General features: G+C 46.4%; 1 protein-coding gene across 5 annotated transcripts in view; it reads right to left on the reverse strand.

Annotated features, from left to right (window-relative positions):
• Window positions 1-18,827, reverse strand: part of nav3 (neuron navigator 3) — a 460,146-nt gene that overhangs the window by 245,035 nt on the left and 196,284 nt on the right. For all 5 annotated transcript variants that reach the window (XM_055225660.1, XM_055225659.1, XM_055225658.1 and 2 more), the window contains exon 6: window positions 12,040-12,108. In XM_055225660.1, the coding sequence (XP_055081635.1) occupies window positions 12,040-12,108 (69 nt within the window). The remainder of the gene's footprint in view (window positions 1-12,039; window positions 12,109-18,827) is intronic.

Here is an 18,827-nt window from a genome sequence, read left to right on the forward strand (position 1 = left end):
CCCATGCACTCATCGTTGCAGACTGTCTGCGTGGCAACACCGCACCTTGCACAGACTCCTGTGTCCTAGCAACCCATGCCGTAGGCATGTTTGTTGTTGCTAGCATGTTGTTGTTTGTTGTTGCTTCGCCCATTGACTCGATGTTGACGCTGACATGCGTTAACAGGAGTCAATAGGAGGCGTCGTCCCCCATCGCCCCCTGCACAGATTCCTGTGTCCTAGCAACAAATATGCATGTCCCATGCCTATGGCATGGGACATGCATATTTGTTCTTGCTAGCATGTCAGCGTCACCATTGAGTCAGTGGGCAAAGCACATTGACTCAATGTTGACCCAGCGCGAAGCGCTCATGTCCCCAAACACACTCCTGACATCGAGCTCTAACCAAGCCCCCATGCCACAGGCATGGGCCATACTTGTTACTGCTAAAATTAATGGGAGGTCAATGGCGGACCCCGACAATGGCGGACCCCGACAATGGCGGACCCCAATGGCCCCACGGTGATGTGGGGAAAGTCGAGAGCTTTCAAAAAACATATAATATGTCATTCTAATGTTTTCGGATATATTGTTTTTGCTAAAAATATTATTAGGCCCGAGCCCCTACAGGGCGTAGGGCCTATTGCTTCCGCAACAATGAGTGCATGGGCTTCGCGCGCAACTTCGTGGCCGCACCGCACCTTGCACAGACTCCTGTGTCCTAGCAACCCATGCCGTAAACATGGGACATGCATATTTGTTCTTGCTAGCATGTCAGCGTCAACATTGAGTCAATGGGCGAAGCGCTCATGTTCCCAAACACACTCCTGCCATCGAGCCCTATCCAAACCCCCATACTTGTTACTGCTAAAATGAATGGAAGTCAATGGGAGGTCAATGGCGGACCCCGACGCCATGGCAAATGACGGGTGCTTCATTGAGGAATGTGAAATTTGGCACAGTGATTCTTCAGGTCGTCCCCGACAAAAAAGTCCAGGGGGCCAAGTTTGTATTTTGCACGGTGTTGCCATGGCGATGCCTGGAAAACCCATGTTTTTGCATTTTGTGCATCAGCACTTCCAATGTGTTTTGACTTGTTTGGTGACAAGTGCAGCTCAAAGCCGCAATAAAAAAGGGACAAGTGGCGTGTCAGCGCCACCCACAGGGAGTGCCGGGTTGGCTGAGTGCGAGGCACGGCCCGTGAGGGCCGTTCGATGCCGCTTGCGGCTTAAATTTTTTATTCTTCTGCTCTTTGAGCAGTAATTTGACCCCCTGAACATATTCAAAAACCCACCAAATTTTGCCCAAAATTCAGGTCTGGCGAAAAATTTATTTTTTTATGTGTTGCATCATTGGGCACAAAAAAATGGCGCGATAGCGCCCCCCACAAAAGTCAAAATACATTGCGTCAATGGGAGACGTCCCGATGTCAACTTTGGCATAGAGCCACGAAATTTGGTACACGCATTCTTCAAGTGATGCCAAACAAAAAATATTATTATGGCCATGCCCTCTGACGCACCGGAAGTCGGCCATGTTGGATTGAAAATTCCAAAATGCTGAGTCAGCGTTTTCGCTGACCTCGCATTTTCGTCAACTCCTTTGAAGGCGCTTCACCTGCAGAGCTGAAATTCACTGTACATCATCTAGACAAGTGGGGCATCAAAAGTTATCCAGTTTATCATGATCCCTATTATGGTTTCCATTGGAATTTTCGCAATTTTCAAATTTCAAAATTTGCTCCCGTTTGCGCAAGCAAAGTCCGATTTGGCTCAAATTCGAATCAGTTGTAAAACTGCACTCCCACAGGGAGTGCGGGGCCGGCCTAGTGCGAAGCACGACCCGTGAGGGCCGTTCGATGCCACTTGCGGCTTTAATTTTACATTGTCTTCCAAAAGAGACAAATCCTTTTTTGGAACAAAAAACACATTTTGATTATTATTTTTTTTGTTGTTTTTTTTGTTGTTCTCTATATCTTGTTTTATTCAACTTTCTTACAACTAATGTAAAGTCATGATCTGATAATCCAGTTACCAAGTTATTGTCGTAACGGTGCGGATAGGACCAAAGGATGCAGACCAGAGCAGTCTTAACAGTGTTTATTTACAGCGGTGAAAATGCAGTCTTTAAACAGGTCACAAGAGCAGGTACAGGAACCGGGGAGCGGGAGACGGGTCAGGCGGGTGCGGTGCAGGTAGAGGCGGGCAGGACAGGACCAGGACGGGGATAGAAGCAGGTGCGGTACCAGGGCAGGCGGATCAGACGAAGACCAGAGCGGGGAGCGGGTGACAAACCAGAGACCAGGACCGGACAGGAGACGAGACGAGCAGGAGACGAGACGAGCAGGAGACGAGACGAGCAGGAGACGAGACGAGCAGGAGACAAGACGAGCTGGAAGCGATACCGGGACTGGAACGTGGCGGCAGGAGCTGGGCGAGTAGAGGCAGGAATCTGGAGGGTGCATAAATCCAAATGAGCATTTGCCGGAAAGTACCATATAACAAAGCTTAGCAAGAAACATTCACGTTTTACACGCGGACGGTCTGGCACCGAGTGTAGACTGCCAAGCCTTCTTGTACTCAGCAGCAGGTGGTGGTGATTAGGCTGATGCACCCCAGGTGTGCACGGGAGGAGTCAGGCACTCCACCCAGCTCCAGACACACAGGTAGGGGAGGGGGAGAGAGCACGGGAGGACAGGGAAACTGACATCATGACAGTACCCCCCCCCTAAGGTCCACCTCCTGGTGGACCCCCAGGCTTGTCAGGATGAGCGCGGTGGAAGTCTCTCACCATGTCGGGGTCCAGAATGCGTGCCCTGGGCACCCAGGATCGCTCCTCCGGACCGTAACCCTCCCAATCGACGAGGTACTGGAGGCCCCTACCACGGCGACGAACGTCAATCAGGCGGCGGACGGTGAACGCCGGGTGGCCGTCAATGACTCGGGCGGGCGGTGGGGGATCGGCCGGAGGGCACAGGTCGCTGGTCCGGACTGGTTTAACCTGGGAGACGTGAAAGGTCGGATGAATCCGGAGAGACGGGGGTAACTGGAGGCGCACCGCCGATGGATTTATGATCCTCATGATCTTAAACGGTCCCAGGAATCGGGGGGACAGCTTACGGGAGTCCGTCTTCAGCGGGACCGTCTTGGCGGAGAGCCAAACCATCTGGCCAGGTTGGTATACGGGCGCCGGGACACGGTGGCGATCGGCCGTCGCCTTAGTGCGCGCTCCAGCCCGAAGAAGGGCCGCCCTGGCCTTCTTCCAGATCCGGCGACAGCGCTGGAGATGGCGCTGAACAGACGGGACGGCGAGGTCCCTCTCCTCCGTGGGAAAGAGAGGGGGTTGATATCCCAGCGATGCCTCGAAGGGGGACATACCAGTGGCGGAACTCACGAGGGAGTTGTGAGCATACTCTATCCAGGGCAGGTGAGTACTCCAGGTCGCGGGGTTGGCGGAGGCTGTGCACCGTAGGGCCGACTCCAGGTCTTGGTTGGCCCGCTCCGTCTGCCCATTAGATTGTGGATGGAACCCGGACGTGAGGCTAACCGTGGCCCCCAAACCGTCGCAGAAAGACCGCCATACCTGAGAGGTGAATTGGGTCCCTCTGTCGGACACGATGTCCACCGGGATGCCGTGGAGTCGGAAGACATGACTGGTCAGCTGGTCGGCAGTTTCTTTGGCTGTGGGGAGCTTAGGCAGGGCAACGAAATGGGCGGCCTTGGAGAAGCGGTCCACAATGGTGAGAACCACCGTGTTCCCCTGGGAAGGGGGAAGGCCCGTCACGAAGTCCAAGGCGATGTGGGACCAAGGGCGACGAGGAACTGGGAGAGGATGCAAGAGACCAGAAGGGGGTGAGTGGGAGGCCTTGGCCCGAGCACATACCTGGCAGGCGGCGACATAAGCCCGGGTGTCTGTGTCCATCGTGGGCCACCAGAAGCGTCTCCTGAGGAGGGAGAGAGAGCGACCGGCACCAGGATGGCAGGCGAAACGGGAGGCATGGACCCACTGGAGCACCTGAGACCGGACAGAATCGGGAACAAACAGTTTACCTGGAGGGCCGTTACCTGGGTCGGGGTCGTTGGTCTGGGCCTCTCGGACGGTGTCCTCGATATCCCAATGGACCGCGGCCACCACACACGAGGAGGGAATAATTGTTTCTGCGGTGACCGGGCTATCCTCCAGGGCGAACTGGCGGGAGAGGGCATCGGGTTTGACGTTCCGAGATCCGGGGCGGTAGGTGAGGAGAAAGTTGAAGCGGCTGAAGAAGAGGGACCAACGAGCTTGACGGGGATTGAGGCGCCTGGCGGACTGGATGTACTCCAAGTTTTTATGGTCGGTCCAGACGATGAATGGTTGCTCCGCCCCTTCGAGCCAGTGGCGCCACTCCTCCAAGGCCAGCTTTACGGCAAGGAGCTCCCGATCCCCCACGTCATAATTGACCTCGGCCGAGGACAATCGCCGGGAAAAGAAGGCGCAGGGACAGAGGCGGTTGTGGGGGTCGAACCTCTGCGAAAGCACGGCCCCCACTCCCGAGTCGGAGGCGTCGACCTCCACGATGAATTGCCGTGAAGGGTCGGGCTGGTGCAGGATGGGAGCGGAGGTAAATAGTCTCTTAAGCTTCTCGAAGGCTGTCTGCGCCTCAGGAGACCAGGCAAACGGCAAAGCAGGAGAGGTGAGTTTAGTTAAGGGCGAGATAACCCTACTAAAATCCCGGATGAAACGTCTATAAAAATTGGCAAAGCCGATAAATCTCTGGAGCTGTCTCCGGCTGGTAGGAACGGGCCACTCAGTGACAGCCTGGATCTTTTCAGGGTCAGCTCTTACTTGGCCCCGCCCCACAATGAAGCCCAAAAAGCTGACCTCCTCTGCGTGAAACTCGCATTTCTCAGCTTTCACGAACAGTTTATTCTCGAGGAGGCGCTGGAGAACCTGGCGAACGTGCTGATGATGCTCCTGGGGGGACCGCGAGAAAATCAAGATGTCATCCAAGTAAACAAAGACGAATCGGTTAAGGAAATCACGGAGCACATCGTTGATGAGGGCTTGGAATACGGCAGGGGCGTTGGTGAGACCGAAGGGCATAACCAAGTATTCGAAATGTCCCAGGGGTGTCTTGAAGGCCGTCTTCCATTCGTCTCCCTCCCTGATGCGCACCAGGTGGTACGCATTCCGCAAATCCAACTTTGAGAAGATGGTCGCACCGTGGAGGGGCGTAAATGCCGAGTCCAGTAAGGGAAGCGGGTATTTATTCTTTACAGTTATATTGTTCAGACCCCGGTAATCAATGCAAGGCCGCAGGGATTTGTCCTTCTTAGCCACAAAGAAGAACCCCGCTCCCACGGGTGAAGTGGACGGGCGGATGATTCCGGCAGCCAGGGACCCACGGATATAGTCCTCCATTGACTCGCGTTCAGGTTTAGACAGGTTATATAGCCTGCTAGATGGTAGTGGGGCACCCGGCAGGAGGTCAATGGCGCAGTCATATGGACGGTGGGGCGGTAAAGAGAGGGCCTTGCTCTTGCTAAAAACCTCCCCCAGGTCGTGATATTCAGCAGGCACCGAGGACAGATTGGGGGTGTCTGGGGACGGATCAGCGACAGGAACGGACCTCCCGGCCGGAGGGAGGGCGGACCGAAGGCACTTGGCGTGGCAATCGGGACTCCAGCCCGAAACTCCGCCCCTGGCCCAATCGAAAACAGGGTTGTGGGCGCGTAGCCAGGGGTAACCAAGGACCAGAGGAGAAGCGGAGGAGGACAGGACATGAAACTGACGGTTCTCTTGGTGGTTGCCGGACAGAATCACGGTGACAGGTTCTGTGATGTGAGTGATGTGCCCCAGAAAACGTCCATTGAGCCCCTGGGCATTTAAGGGGCGTTCGAGGGGCTCCAGGTAGACCCCGAGCTGCTCCGCGACTTGGGCATCAATAAAGTCCCTCTCAGCCCCGGAGTCGATAAGGGCGGAAACGCATAAGGTCTCTGTGCGAACGCACAGGGTGGCGCTGAGCCGCAGTCTATTAGAAGAGTCCAGGATGTGTTGCTCGCCCACCAGTACTCCCAGTGCTACTGGTGGGCCCCCCCTTTTGGCCGAACTGGGCAAGTGACCACATAATGTCCGCGCTCACCGCAGTAGAGGCAAGCCCCGGCCAGACGACGCCTCCGTTGACGCTCCTCGGCCGACACAAGGGTCCTGTCGAGTTGCATGGGCTCATCCGGCGGGGGCGGGGCAGCGCGTGGCTCCGGCGGGACCGGTGACCGGCGTCTCTCTCGGCGACGAGCCCGTAGGCGGTTGTCTATACGGTGAGTGAGGGAGATGAGGGTCCGCAGGTCGGGGGGTTCGTCCCGGGAAACCAATTCATCTTTCAAAGTCTCGTTCAGGCCCCGCACAAACACAGCCCGCAGCGCGCTGTCCGTCCAGTCCAGCTCCGCCGCATGTGTCCAGAATTCAATGGAATAATCCGCTACCGTCCTGGAGCCCTGGCTGAGAGTCAATAACCGGGAGGCAGCATTGTCCTGGTAGTGCGGGTGGTCAAACACCAGCTTAAACGTGGACACAAATTCATTAAAATCCAGGCTATCCACAGACGTCTTCATTAGGCGCGCCTCTGCCCACTGGAGAGCTCTGCCCCGGAGTAATCCACATATATATCGGATCTTGGTGGCCCCCGAGCTGAAACGAGAAGGGCATTGCTGGAACATGAACTCGCACTGGAACAGGAATCCGCGACAGAGGTGAGGTTGTCCAGCATACGGCTCCGGATCCGTGCCTCTCGGCTCCGGGAGGCGTGGCGGCGCTCCGGCTGCAGCAGGCGGGGTGACGAGGAGCGCGGCCACCTGGTGGTTAAGCTGTGCCACCTGCTGGGACAATGTCTGATTTAGCTCCAATAGAGTCCGAATGGATTGTTCATGCTGACCCAGCACCGCCTCGGGGTGAGAGTGCGTGAGGCGGCGCGTCTGGTCCGGATCTGAGCCTGCTTGGTCCATAGTGGCCAGACCGTTCTGTCGTAACGGTGCGGATAGGACCAAAGGATGCAGACCAGAGCAGTCTTAACAGTGTTTATTTACAGCGGTGAAAATGCAGTCTTTAAACAGGTCACAAGAGCAGGTACAGGAACCGGGGAGCGGGAGACGGGTCAGGCGGGTGCGGTGCAGGTAGAGGCGGGCAGGACAGGACCAGGACGGGGATAGAAGCAGGTGCGGTACCAGGGCAGGCGGATCAGACGAAGACCAGAGCGGGGAGCGGGTGACAAACCAGAGACCAGGACCGGACAGGAGACGAGACGAGCAGGAGACGAGACGAGCAGGAGACGAGACGAGCAGGAGACGAGACGAGCAGGAGACAAGACGAGCTGGAAGCGATACCGGGACTGGAACGTGGCGGCAGGAGCTGGGCGAGTAGAGGCAGGAATCTGGAGGGTGCATAAATCCAAATGAGCATTTGCCGGAAAGTACCATATAACAAAGCTTAGCAAGAAACATTCACGTTTTACACGCGGACGGTCTGGCACCGAGTGTAGACTGCCAAGCCTTCTTGTACTCAGCAGCAGGTGGTGGTGATTAGGCTGATGCACCCCAGGTGTGCACGGGAGGAGTCAGGCACTCCACCCAGCTCCAGACACACAGGTAGGGGAGGGGGAGAGAGCACGGGAGGACAGGGAAACTGACATCATGACAGTTATATGTTTTGATTATCCTTTCTGGTTTATTGGTAAAGATTAGGTCTATAAGTGTTTGAGTGATTTTTGATAATCTTGTAGGTTTATTTATCATTGGACTCATTTGGAATGATTTCATAGTTTCTTTGAGTTTTTTTCTTTTGCGCTTTATTTAGCCATTTGACATTGAAATCGCCCATAAGTAGTACTTCTTTCCCTTCAAACATTTTAAGCATTTTAAATAACTCTGAATAAAATGTATTTGTGGCATTTGGGGGGTGGTAAATTGCAATTACAACAAAGGACATTTCAGGAGATAGTGTAATTGTAACTCCTACATATTCTAATGCTTTGTTTTTTTTAGATCAGTTTCTTTACTTTGGATATTGTTCTTCACATAAATCAAAACCCCTCCCCCCCTCCCCTTCCCCCTGTCACGTCTGTATGTTTTATATCCAGGAACAGTGAACACAGATAACGGAGTTGTTGGGCAAATCCACGTTTCTGAGAGACAAAGACAGTCCAAGTTTGAGTCCGTTAGAAGATGCTCAATCTGTTCAGTCTTTGATATTACGCTCCGTATATTTATATGTCCTCCGAAGATCCCCTTCGGTTTATTGATAGGATTCCACAGGACGCGGGCGTGATTAACAGTTTGGAATAGTTTAGTCTGTTGTTGTTTCAGTAGCACATTAGTCTGTAGCACGTTTGTGGGTTGTAGCCGCAGAGAGGTCATGTTTGTCTGTGTTTTTATCAAACTGTTTCTCTGTATGTTACCTCGTGTTCCTGAGAGGAGAGCGTCACGTGATGGCGTCGGCAAAGCGGAGTCTACCTGGGGTTGTTTCTGTAGAATCACAGGTGAATCCACAGGTCCAGGGTTTAGATGTATGTCTCCACACAGCAGAAGAATGATGCAAAAGAGGGCAGGGTAAACAAAACTTGCTGGCTCCACGTTACCACCGGCACGACGTGTAACACCGTAGTTTCTTCCTCCAAAGGAGGAGGAGCGGAGCGTTTCCGCAAAGTCAGCCGGCTACCATACATTTGCATGGCGAGGATGGCCAGTACGTATAGAAACACATTCAGAACACGAGATAGGACATTGATTTTAGATGGAGAGAAAGACTCTATTTTCTCGTGTCCACTCAAAGCAATGTAATCAGGCGGCTTCTTGGGTGTTTTTTGGAAAAAAGGGGCAGCAGCACCTGCCAAGCCGGCACACCTTGCCGCCATCTTTTCAATCAATCAAATATATAATTATGCTCCAAAATTGAGCAACAAAAACATACACTTAAATCTTCCTTGAACCGTTCCATATTCAAACCATAATAAAGCATCTCAAATAACAACTTCTGTGTTGTTGCTCTTTCTCAGATCTAATAATATATAGGACAGCATGGACTCTCCCGGCACTATAAATATCCTGCACTGCCTCTTTATGAGTATATGATCAGATAATAACAGCAGACAGAGGGAAGCTGTGTGCAGACAGACACAGGCTTGGTTTGTTCCTTTATAGAAACATTAATGTGAAACACTCCAAGCATTAGACACCTCCCAATGGTTCTGAATAATGTCTGCAATGGTGCTAATAGTGTATAGGGCTACGTGAGTAACTAGCATAGAACACTGTATGTGTATGGTTGGGCAATGTGACAAAACATAATCATGGTATTTACTTTGCTTGTTTTGATGAATAATGATTTTCAATTAGATTTGACATTTTTAAAAACAAATCTGTAAAGCTATACTAGACAGGGTTTCAGTCAATGGCATTAACTGCTCTTATTTAAACAAGACAATTAGTCCCTCAATTGAATGTAAACCAGCTTAACTTATATAGATAATCATATCTGACAGGTTCGTTCAAAATGAACTTGTTAATGTTACCTATTGCAATAAATATTCCACAAAAAGTGTTATTCTTGGATTTCAACTTTCTGTTCGTGGGCACCAACTTTGAGCAATTTTCACCACTGAAAGTATAATATCATATTTAGTTGAATTGTTAAAGGAATACAGTTTCTTACAGTTTTAAATCACTACTGAACCTGGGTTGGCAGAGCCTTAACCTGCAGATAGAGGACATTCTCAGTATATGGACAGGCTATGCCGCACGTGAAACCTCAGAACCTCTAGAAATCACTCACTGAGCTTCAGAGGCTGCACTAGCACTGATTCATGATTGGCTGCAGGTGGAGGAGTTTAGTTTAATTTCAGCATTAAAATTGGCAACCCAAATGAGAGATTCATTCTGCTTTCTGATTGGATACTCATCTTGAGAGCCAAATTATAACATAAAAAACGTAGTCATTAGGCCCAATGAGTTGTAATTAAAGACTAAATCAGTGAAAGCTATTTGATTTGAACACGTCTACTTCATATGGGGACAAAGATATCATGTTTGTGGAATCAGTATGGAAACAGTGCCAATTTTTCATCACTTTAAGACCTATGGCTAGGCATTAACACATGGAGTGACAACAGAGGGTCCATGCTGTTTACAATCTCCAAACCGCTCTCTATACTGTGGCTTGCAAAAGTACTCATCCCGCTGGAACTTTTTCACATATTGTCACGTCACAACCACAAATTTAAATACATTTTCTTTCTGAGCAACACAAAAAATGGAAGGAAATATTTTACAAGATTTTCATTTTTTTATTTATACATTATATATATATATATATATATATATATATATATATATATATATATATATATATATATATATATATAAAAACTTAAAAATGCATAATTATATATATAAAAAACTTAAAAATTGATATTTAAAAAAAACATATATATATAAAAAACTTAAAATGCAGCGTGCAAAAGTATTCAACCTCCTTTTTCTTGAATGCTACCAATTGCTTTTAGAAGTTGCCTGATGATTTTGGAAAGACTGAATGTTGACCTAATGACTAAAACGAGTCCACCTGTGTCTTGTCTCAGTATGAATGCAGCTGTGCTGTGAAGGCCACAGAAGTTTGTTAAGACAGTGTTGGGGAGCAAACCACAAAATGAAGTCAAAGGAGCACACCAAACACATCAGAGAAAAAGTTGTGGTGAAGTTTAAAGCGGGGCTTGGATCTAAAAATTTTCTTAAGTGTTGAACATCTCAAGGAGCACTGTTCAATCTATCATCCAGAAATGGAAAGAGTATGGCACAACTGCAAACCTACCCAGACATGGCTGTCCAACAAAACTTACAAAACGAACAAGAAGAGCACTCATTGAGATGTAGCCAGGAGGCCCATAGTGCCCATAGCAGACATACAGTGGCTTGCAAAAGTTTTCAGCAAAACATATTCATGTGTTAGAATGGCCCAGTCAATGTCCGGACCTAAATCCAATAGGTCCAGACGTTGACTGGACCATTCTAACACGTCAATATGTTTTGCAGAATACTTTTGCAAGCCACTGTACGTCTGCTATGTTATGAACAATAGACCCACTTTGTACATTTCCTGTAGCACATGTCGCTTGTTACAGCATTTCTGCCATAGCTCAAAGTTCTCACCGTCCCTGAACTAGACACATGTGAGGGGCCTCAGACAACTGAGGCAGGCAGAGCTAGGCTATCTGTGGTGGTATAGAGTCCCCCATGTCTACAGGAACTATTTTAAACATCCAAGCTAGTGAACCAATCAGTCTATATATAGGCAGAATTGTCATACAAGTTGATCAGATAATTTGCATTTGACCAAAACATGTAGCACTTGAGGTCAAAATAAGTGTACTATCTGCATCTAATTACAAAATGTTTTATTGTCAGATAATCAGGAAGTGTGCGCTAGCATGCTATTTGTTATTAGCTTTGCCAAGTCTCTGATAGTTGTGCAAAGCACTTTGCAGTGAATAATTAGGATGTTCGGAATGCATAAGGTAAATAATAATAACTTTGGACCACTGCAAACCATTTAAAATTAATTGAAGATTTTCTCATGTTTTTAAGACGAAATCAGGTACAGCGCCTTTAGATTTAAATTGAGCTGGAGACAGGTGAGAATTCTCAGGTAGAGTTTGCTGTGTAACTGTCACATTGCAGATGCATTGACCTGGTTTATGGTTAATATCTCTGTAATTACTGGGTCTATCCACATGAAACAAGAACTGGCACAAATTTCAACGTCTTCTGTGTCAGTTTAAATACACAAAAAATAAATATAGTTTGTTTGTGTAGCCATAGCTGCCTTGGGGCAGATGCTCTGACCACTACCAGTCACTCAAATATGGACACAATGTTCATATCCACAGGTCAGAACTGGGATGAAACTGCCAATCTTCTATTTTTCATCAACAAAAACTACACAACATCCATCTTCAAGAAATCTAAATCTCCAGTAGAGTTAATAGACTCTGAAAATAGATGAAAAACATACAGTATCTTTGAATGTAGGCCTACCTTGTGTTTTTCTTCTGTGGTGAGCCTATTCCACTGTGGCCCGGGGGACTTGCATATCGCGCTGTGAGGCTGCAGACAGACAAACGATACCAAGGTTATGCACTTTAATACACATCTGAAAGTGAATATGACCCTCTTCTTTTGAAATTTTATTTATTTATTTATTGGTTTATTTGACAGGGACAGTGTACATTAATAGCATTGCTGCAAATGCACCAGAATTAGCCAAAAGGCTATTTTTCATCTGTTGTCCCTGGACAGATGGCAAACCTGTCTCCCTAAAAACAAGAGTAAAATATTATAAAGTGAAAATTACAATATAGTATAGAAAAAACATCAAAAACAGATATAACAAACACTGTAAACAAAAGTGTTCAGAAAAGACAAACAAAACACAGGCATCATACAGACAGTCCACAGCCAAATAGTCCTTTGGTGGCAATTATTTTTTATAGTTTTACTCCAGTTATGTGGCAATTTGTGAAGAAAGGTTTTGGGGGGAAAAATTACAGAAATTTGTGCTGAAGCCACAGTATGTATCCTTCTGGTGGTGGAAAGTCACCTGCATGACTCCATGGAAATAGAAAGTTAAAACCATACTTTGGAACATTCTCCATGGATATTGGTAAGGTTTTTTTTTGCCATACTGTGGTAGATTATAGGCAAAGGAACAAAATTTCTATGAAAACAAACAGGAAGTAAAGAAAATATTTTAATCTGTTTGACTAAAAAGTTACATACCGTAGCTTTGACTATATGTTAGAGAAATGGTCTAACCTGTCATGTGCTTTTTAATGCAATAATTCTGCTTCAAAACAGCTTCTCTTTTTCAATCCCTATGTTTACTACCATCTGTGACTAATTAAATCACCCTGTTAATTATATGGACAATGACCTTAAGTAACTCTTTCAAGGAAATACCCAAAGTGCAAATCATTTTTACACTCACGATTAGTCACCACAAAAAGAGGAAGTCTGAGTCAAATGTTTTGTTTCAGGAATTATTTGAAAATTTTAAAAGGCTTGATGAAGCTGTAAACGGTAAAATGTGTTTGCGATGTGTAAGTGGTTGGAGGATGACTGAGCTGTGGTGGAGTAAACAAAGTGTGCAGTGTCCATCACCTTAAGTGTCCTGTGTTAGCTTTTGGCTGTTAGCACCGCAGAGCTAAAGGGGAAAGTATTTTCAGAAAATGTAATAGTTTTGAAGACACGTGATTCTATTCTATTACACCTGTAAAACACACAAAATGCATAGTTTTGCAGAGATTCAGAGAAATTTGGCAGCCCAAGACGTTGTCGTAACGGTGGGTGTAGCGGACGAAAGAGTGCAGACTCGAGGAATATTTACGGTGTTTATTGTACAAATGTGACCAGATACAAAACTGAGGGTAGATCTGATGGTGAGCGGGAAGCCAGGTGCGGGCGACGGGAAACAAGCCGGTGACCAAGACAGGACAGGAGGCGAAGACACACGCAGGATCCCGCAGACAACAACAGGAAGGACAGGGTGAGGAATGCAGGCACGACAGGAACACAGGAACTGACAGGCAAGAAGGGATGACAAACGCAGACAGGGTGAGGACACGCAGACGGTCTCGCACCGAGTGTCTGGCCCCAGCTCCTCTTATGCTCCGCAGCAGGTGGAGGTAATTGCGCTGATGAGCTGCAGGTGCGCGCAGGAGGAGCCAGGAGCTCAGCCCAGCTCCGGCAGGTGAGGGAGGGAAGGAGCAGAACAGGAGGTAAAACGTGGAGCGGAAGGTGTGGATCATGACAGTACCCCCCCCCCCCCCCCCCTCTAAATTGATACGGGTGGGCGGAGGGGAGCCAGACAGCGGGAAAAATGTCACTGGCCGGTAGACTGTCCCATGGGGCAACAATGGTCCAGGCAATGGGCGGTCAACACAACGAGGTCCCTGGACGGAAAGCTGTGTCCAGCGGAGCTGCGAAGGTCCCACCGAGGAGGCAGAGGACTCGAGGAGGTCCCTGGACGGAGAACAGTGTCCAGCGGAGCTGCAACAGTCCTGACGAGGGGCAGATGACACGAGGAGGTCCCTGGAAGGAGAACAGTGTCCAGCGGAGCTGCAACAGTCCTGACGAGGGGCAGATGACACGAGGAGGTCCCTGGACGGAGAACAGTGTCCAGAGGAGCTGCGACGGTCCAGAAGAGGGGCAGATGACACGAGGAGGTCCCTGGACGGGAAACGGTGTCTAGCGGAGCTACAACGGTCCAGGTGAGGGGCAGATGACACAAGGAGGTCCCTGGATGGAAAACGGTGTCCAGCAGAGCTACAACGGTCCAGGCGAGGGGCAGATGACACGAGGAGGTCCCTGGACGGGAAACGGTGTCCAGCGGAGCTACAACGGTCCAGGTGAGGAGAGGACAGGTTGGGAGTGGACCGGTTGGGACAGGACAGCAAGCGGGGAAGAGGCCCGTGAACAGAGGACAGACAGGTAAGCAGGGTGGGCTGGTTGTATGGTCCGATGAATAGTCCGTGGTGGGGGAATGCCGGGCAGTGCGTCTGATCTGGCCCCGAGTCCGCTTGGTCCATAGTGGCGTGACCGTTCTGTCGTAACGGTGGGTGTAGCGGACCAAAGAGCGCAGACTCGGGGAATATTTACGGTGTTTATTGTACAAATGTGACCAGATACAAAACTGAGGGTAGATCTGATGGTGAGCGGGAAGCCAGGTGCGGGCGACGGGAAACAAGCCGGAGACCAAGACAGGACAGGAGGCGAAGATACGCGCAGGATCCCGCAGACAACAATAGGAAGGACAGGGTGAGGAACGCAGGCACGACAGGAACACAGGAACACAGGAACCGACAGGCAAGAAGGGATGACAAACGCAGACAGGGTGAGGACACGCAGACGGTCTCGCGCCGAGTGTCTGGCCCCAGCTCCTCTTATGCTCCGCAGCAGGTGGAGGTAATTGCGCTGATGAGCTGCAGGTGCACGCAGGAGGAGCCAGGAGCTCAGCCCAGCTCCGGCAGGCGAGGGAGGGAAGGAGCAGAACAGGAGGTAAAACGTGGAACGGAAAGGTGCGGATCATGACAGACATTCATATCCAACAAGACACATTACATACTAATATAAGCTTTCAATAGACTGAAAACAACAAAATATCCCATCATATTCTGTCTAAAAGCCGTTAACTCTGTAGTTTTTAGTCTTCTTTCAAATGTTAATACTCCTAGACATGTTTAAAATGGGCTTTGAGCGGGATCATAATTTTGAAACAATTAAAAAATCAATCTTAAAACTTCTAAAAAAGCTATTTATATATTAGATTATTTCAGCCTCAGTGCCAGCATGCTTATTATTAGTATTACTGAATACTCACAACCATACTCATAACCAGGGGTGGGTTGATAAGCCAAAAATTTTACTCAGACAAGAGCAATGTTAATTCAAAACAATATTACTCAAATAAAAGTACAAAGTAGTGTTTCAGAAAAAATAAAATAAAGTATTTGGAAAACTACAAGTAAGAGTAACTTAAAGAGTAACTGCTGGGATCTAACATCTGATTTATAACTTGAAGTGAATGTAATTTGACAAGGACAAACATAAAATAATGCACAAAATCTTGTATTTTCAAAGGGTAGACACAAGCATGAGAAAAATACAATATATCCGAAGGAGCAGTGCAAGAAACACAAATGTTCAAATCATTTCATATTGTCAACATAAAGCTTTTGCTTGTAGACTTACTGACAGTGGGAAGAGTATCAAGGAGTAAGAGTAACCATTTTTTTATTCTAATAAGAGTACTGTTACTTCAAAAAAAAAAAAAATTACTCAAGTAGGAGGGAAAAGTATGCTGCAAGAAAAGTACTCCAAAAAGTACAATTCTTAATTCTTAAAAAGTGACTGAATACTACCCACCTCTGCAATTTTCCCTTGCAGCAGATTTTAAAGAAGCGTCTTGTTATATACTTGCTAACACGCTAAAGCTACAGACAGAGGAAACAGTAAGCAGCCTGCATGATGAATACAGTGACAGTGGAAACAACCCTCCCTGTGTTTGTGAGCTGCTGTTTGGACACAATAACGTTCATAGAGAAAAGTGGGTTATCTGTGACATAGACCTCATTTACATTCTACACTTTTGTATGAAAAATGCATCAAATTGAACAGAAATACAATGGAAAATAATGGGATTTTCATAGATTGGGGTATAGACCCTTCCTGGAGTGATGTGGTGAGAATAATTGCACACATAGGCTGGCAGCAAAATATAAACATAATTATTTTAGTTTTTAGACAGTGGAAATTATTGATGTTTATATGTTTGTTTCATTTGCCAACAAGTATTAAGAGTCAATATCTAACTTGTAGCTCTTTTCTAAAGTTTACTATGTAGTACTTAATGAAACAGAACTAAAATACCATTGTCAAACTACTGTGAATCACTATTTGGTGCAATTAACATTACATTTAAAGAAGACCTATTGTGCTTGTGTCTGCTATATATTTATAATCTATGACACTGATGGATCGTTATGTTATAATTTGTGCATTTTAAATCACAATATTCATCTAAAACAACTTAAAACAAGTAAAAGAAACGAGTCCACTGACTTAGTATTCGAGCCCAACAGGAGCTGATTCCTGTCTGCCCTTTTACAGTATACATCATCATAACAAAGCTGTAAGTCCCTCCTATGGATAGCTGCAGATAATGCTAGCATATAGTAGAATTATGTCTAATTTCTAATTCAAATAAAGTACTTTAAGCACTTCTACGCTAATGTTAACTCTCCCATTGAGAAAGCATTAGATCAGATGTTCCACGGTACCAACATTTAGAATATGGGTGTTCTATTTACTATAACTATACTATTAAATCTTTTAATTTATTAAACAAATTAATGGCTCCCAATTGCACAGTATATGTGTAATAGGATAAAACATGCAAAATACAACCACCAGACAACTGTTTAATTTGTCTGTAAGTTTTTTTTCAATTTTGTACAAGGTTTTTGTCAACTTTTCCAAATATCACAGACAAAACCCATATCTACTCCCTGGCATTTCATATCTAGACAGGATATCTTGTTTTATTGTTCTTTTGCGATGCATCGTGTTATCTGTATATTTGTTTTTTGTTGACTTTTGTGTGATGCATTTTGGTCAGCTTAAGTTGTTTTAAAATATGAAATAAAAAATAAATAAAATTGAAAATTGACAATTAACATAAAATACTATCAACTGTAGGGTTTAAAAAGCATTTACTTAACTAGAGCTCCAAAAATGATATTTGAAGTCAACTGGTCAGCACTGATATATATCACTGGGTTACAAAAAAAAAAAACATTTTTGAAAGTGGTCTTTGTTTTTTCAACTGAATTAGGACCATTTAGCACTGCTGAATCCAAAAATGATATCCATTTTTCTCAGTCAGGTCAGGCTTTTATGCTAATTTGACTTTGAAAAATCCGATCTTCTGACTAAATTGATTACAATTTTGTCACATCATCAGTTGATTTTCTTTAATATTTCTCATCCGAAAAATGTTTTAGGAAATAAAAAATAGTTTTCTAACAGAATGTATTAATTAAATGTTATGTTATGTTAATTGATAAAGGTAAGTACATGTAAATTGGAACGTTACGTTATCATTGTGCACATGAACTTCTGTTTTTATGAACCCCTTGAATGCTCAGCAGCAGGGATGTCTCTCTTCAGAGTCCAACAGTAATCGGCCATCATGACTGCATCCCAGTGTCCCTGATACCTGGTCTCCATCTCTTTTATGTCCTGATGGAATCTCTCCACCTGCTCATCACTCAGTGATCCCAGATTCTCAGGAAACCTGAACATTTAGCTCCTTTTGGGAAAAAGGATGTGGAGCATCATCATTAAAACCACACTGGAGGAATCTTTGTCACTGATGTCAGGAACTTCTACAAAGACAGGTACTGGAATTTCATCACAGTGAGCTACAGGACGACGTGCTGATTCACGGTCAGGATACTTGAGGCTGCTTCGGTTCTTTCTGTTGATCCCAGTCACATCAATAGCCCAGAAGTAGCTATTGATGTCGGCTCCCTCCAAACCATGGGAATTCCAAACTTCAGACAACTCTTCTTGCCTTTAGTCCACTGACGCAGATACTCGGTGCATGACTTGCATACCATGTGTGGCGCCCAAGCTTCATCTTGGTCACCAAGTTTAATACCAAAATAAGCATGGTAAGCATGCTTTATGAAACTTGTGACTTGATTCCTGTTAGGAACATTGGTGTATTCACCGCAAATGTAGCAGAATATGTCAGGCTTATTTTTGCAAGATCTTCTAGTCGAAACCATTTCATTCACTTATAATATAAAAAAAAAACAATTAGTCATAAGTTGGCACATGCAAAATCTTCAGAATTTGTTTATAGCGAGAAATATAACAGAATTTTTTTTAATCATATGACGTGAAAATACTCATACATGTAAACATCGTCCAAAAACAAATATGTAGCTTAGTTCAGAACGTTGACCTGATTGAGCAAAACCAATGTGATTTTTGGATTCAGCACATCAAAATTATCCTAAATCAGCTAAAAAATCTTAGACAATAAATTTAGTGTTGACCAGTGTATTTTTTTGGGTAGTGAACTAGTCAAATGATCTTTTCTACCAGCTACCTTTTACCTGTAGTTTAGTAGAAATTGGCAATTCCTGGGTTGAAATTATCCAACCCCTCCCCGAACCGCCACCTTAACGTGGTGGAGGGGTTTGAGCACCCGAATGATCCTGGGATCTATGTTGTCAGGGGCTTAAATGCCCCTGGTAGGG

Source organism: Periophthalmus magnuspinnatus, chromosome 12 (assembly GCF_009829125.3).
Source record: "Periophthalmus magnuspinnatus isolate fPerMag1 chromosome 12, fPerMag1.2.pri, whole genome shotgun sequence".
Lineage (NCBI taxonomy): Eukaryota > Metazoa > Chordata > Actinopteri > Gobiiformes > Gobiidae > Periophthalmus > Periophthalmus magnuspinnatus.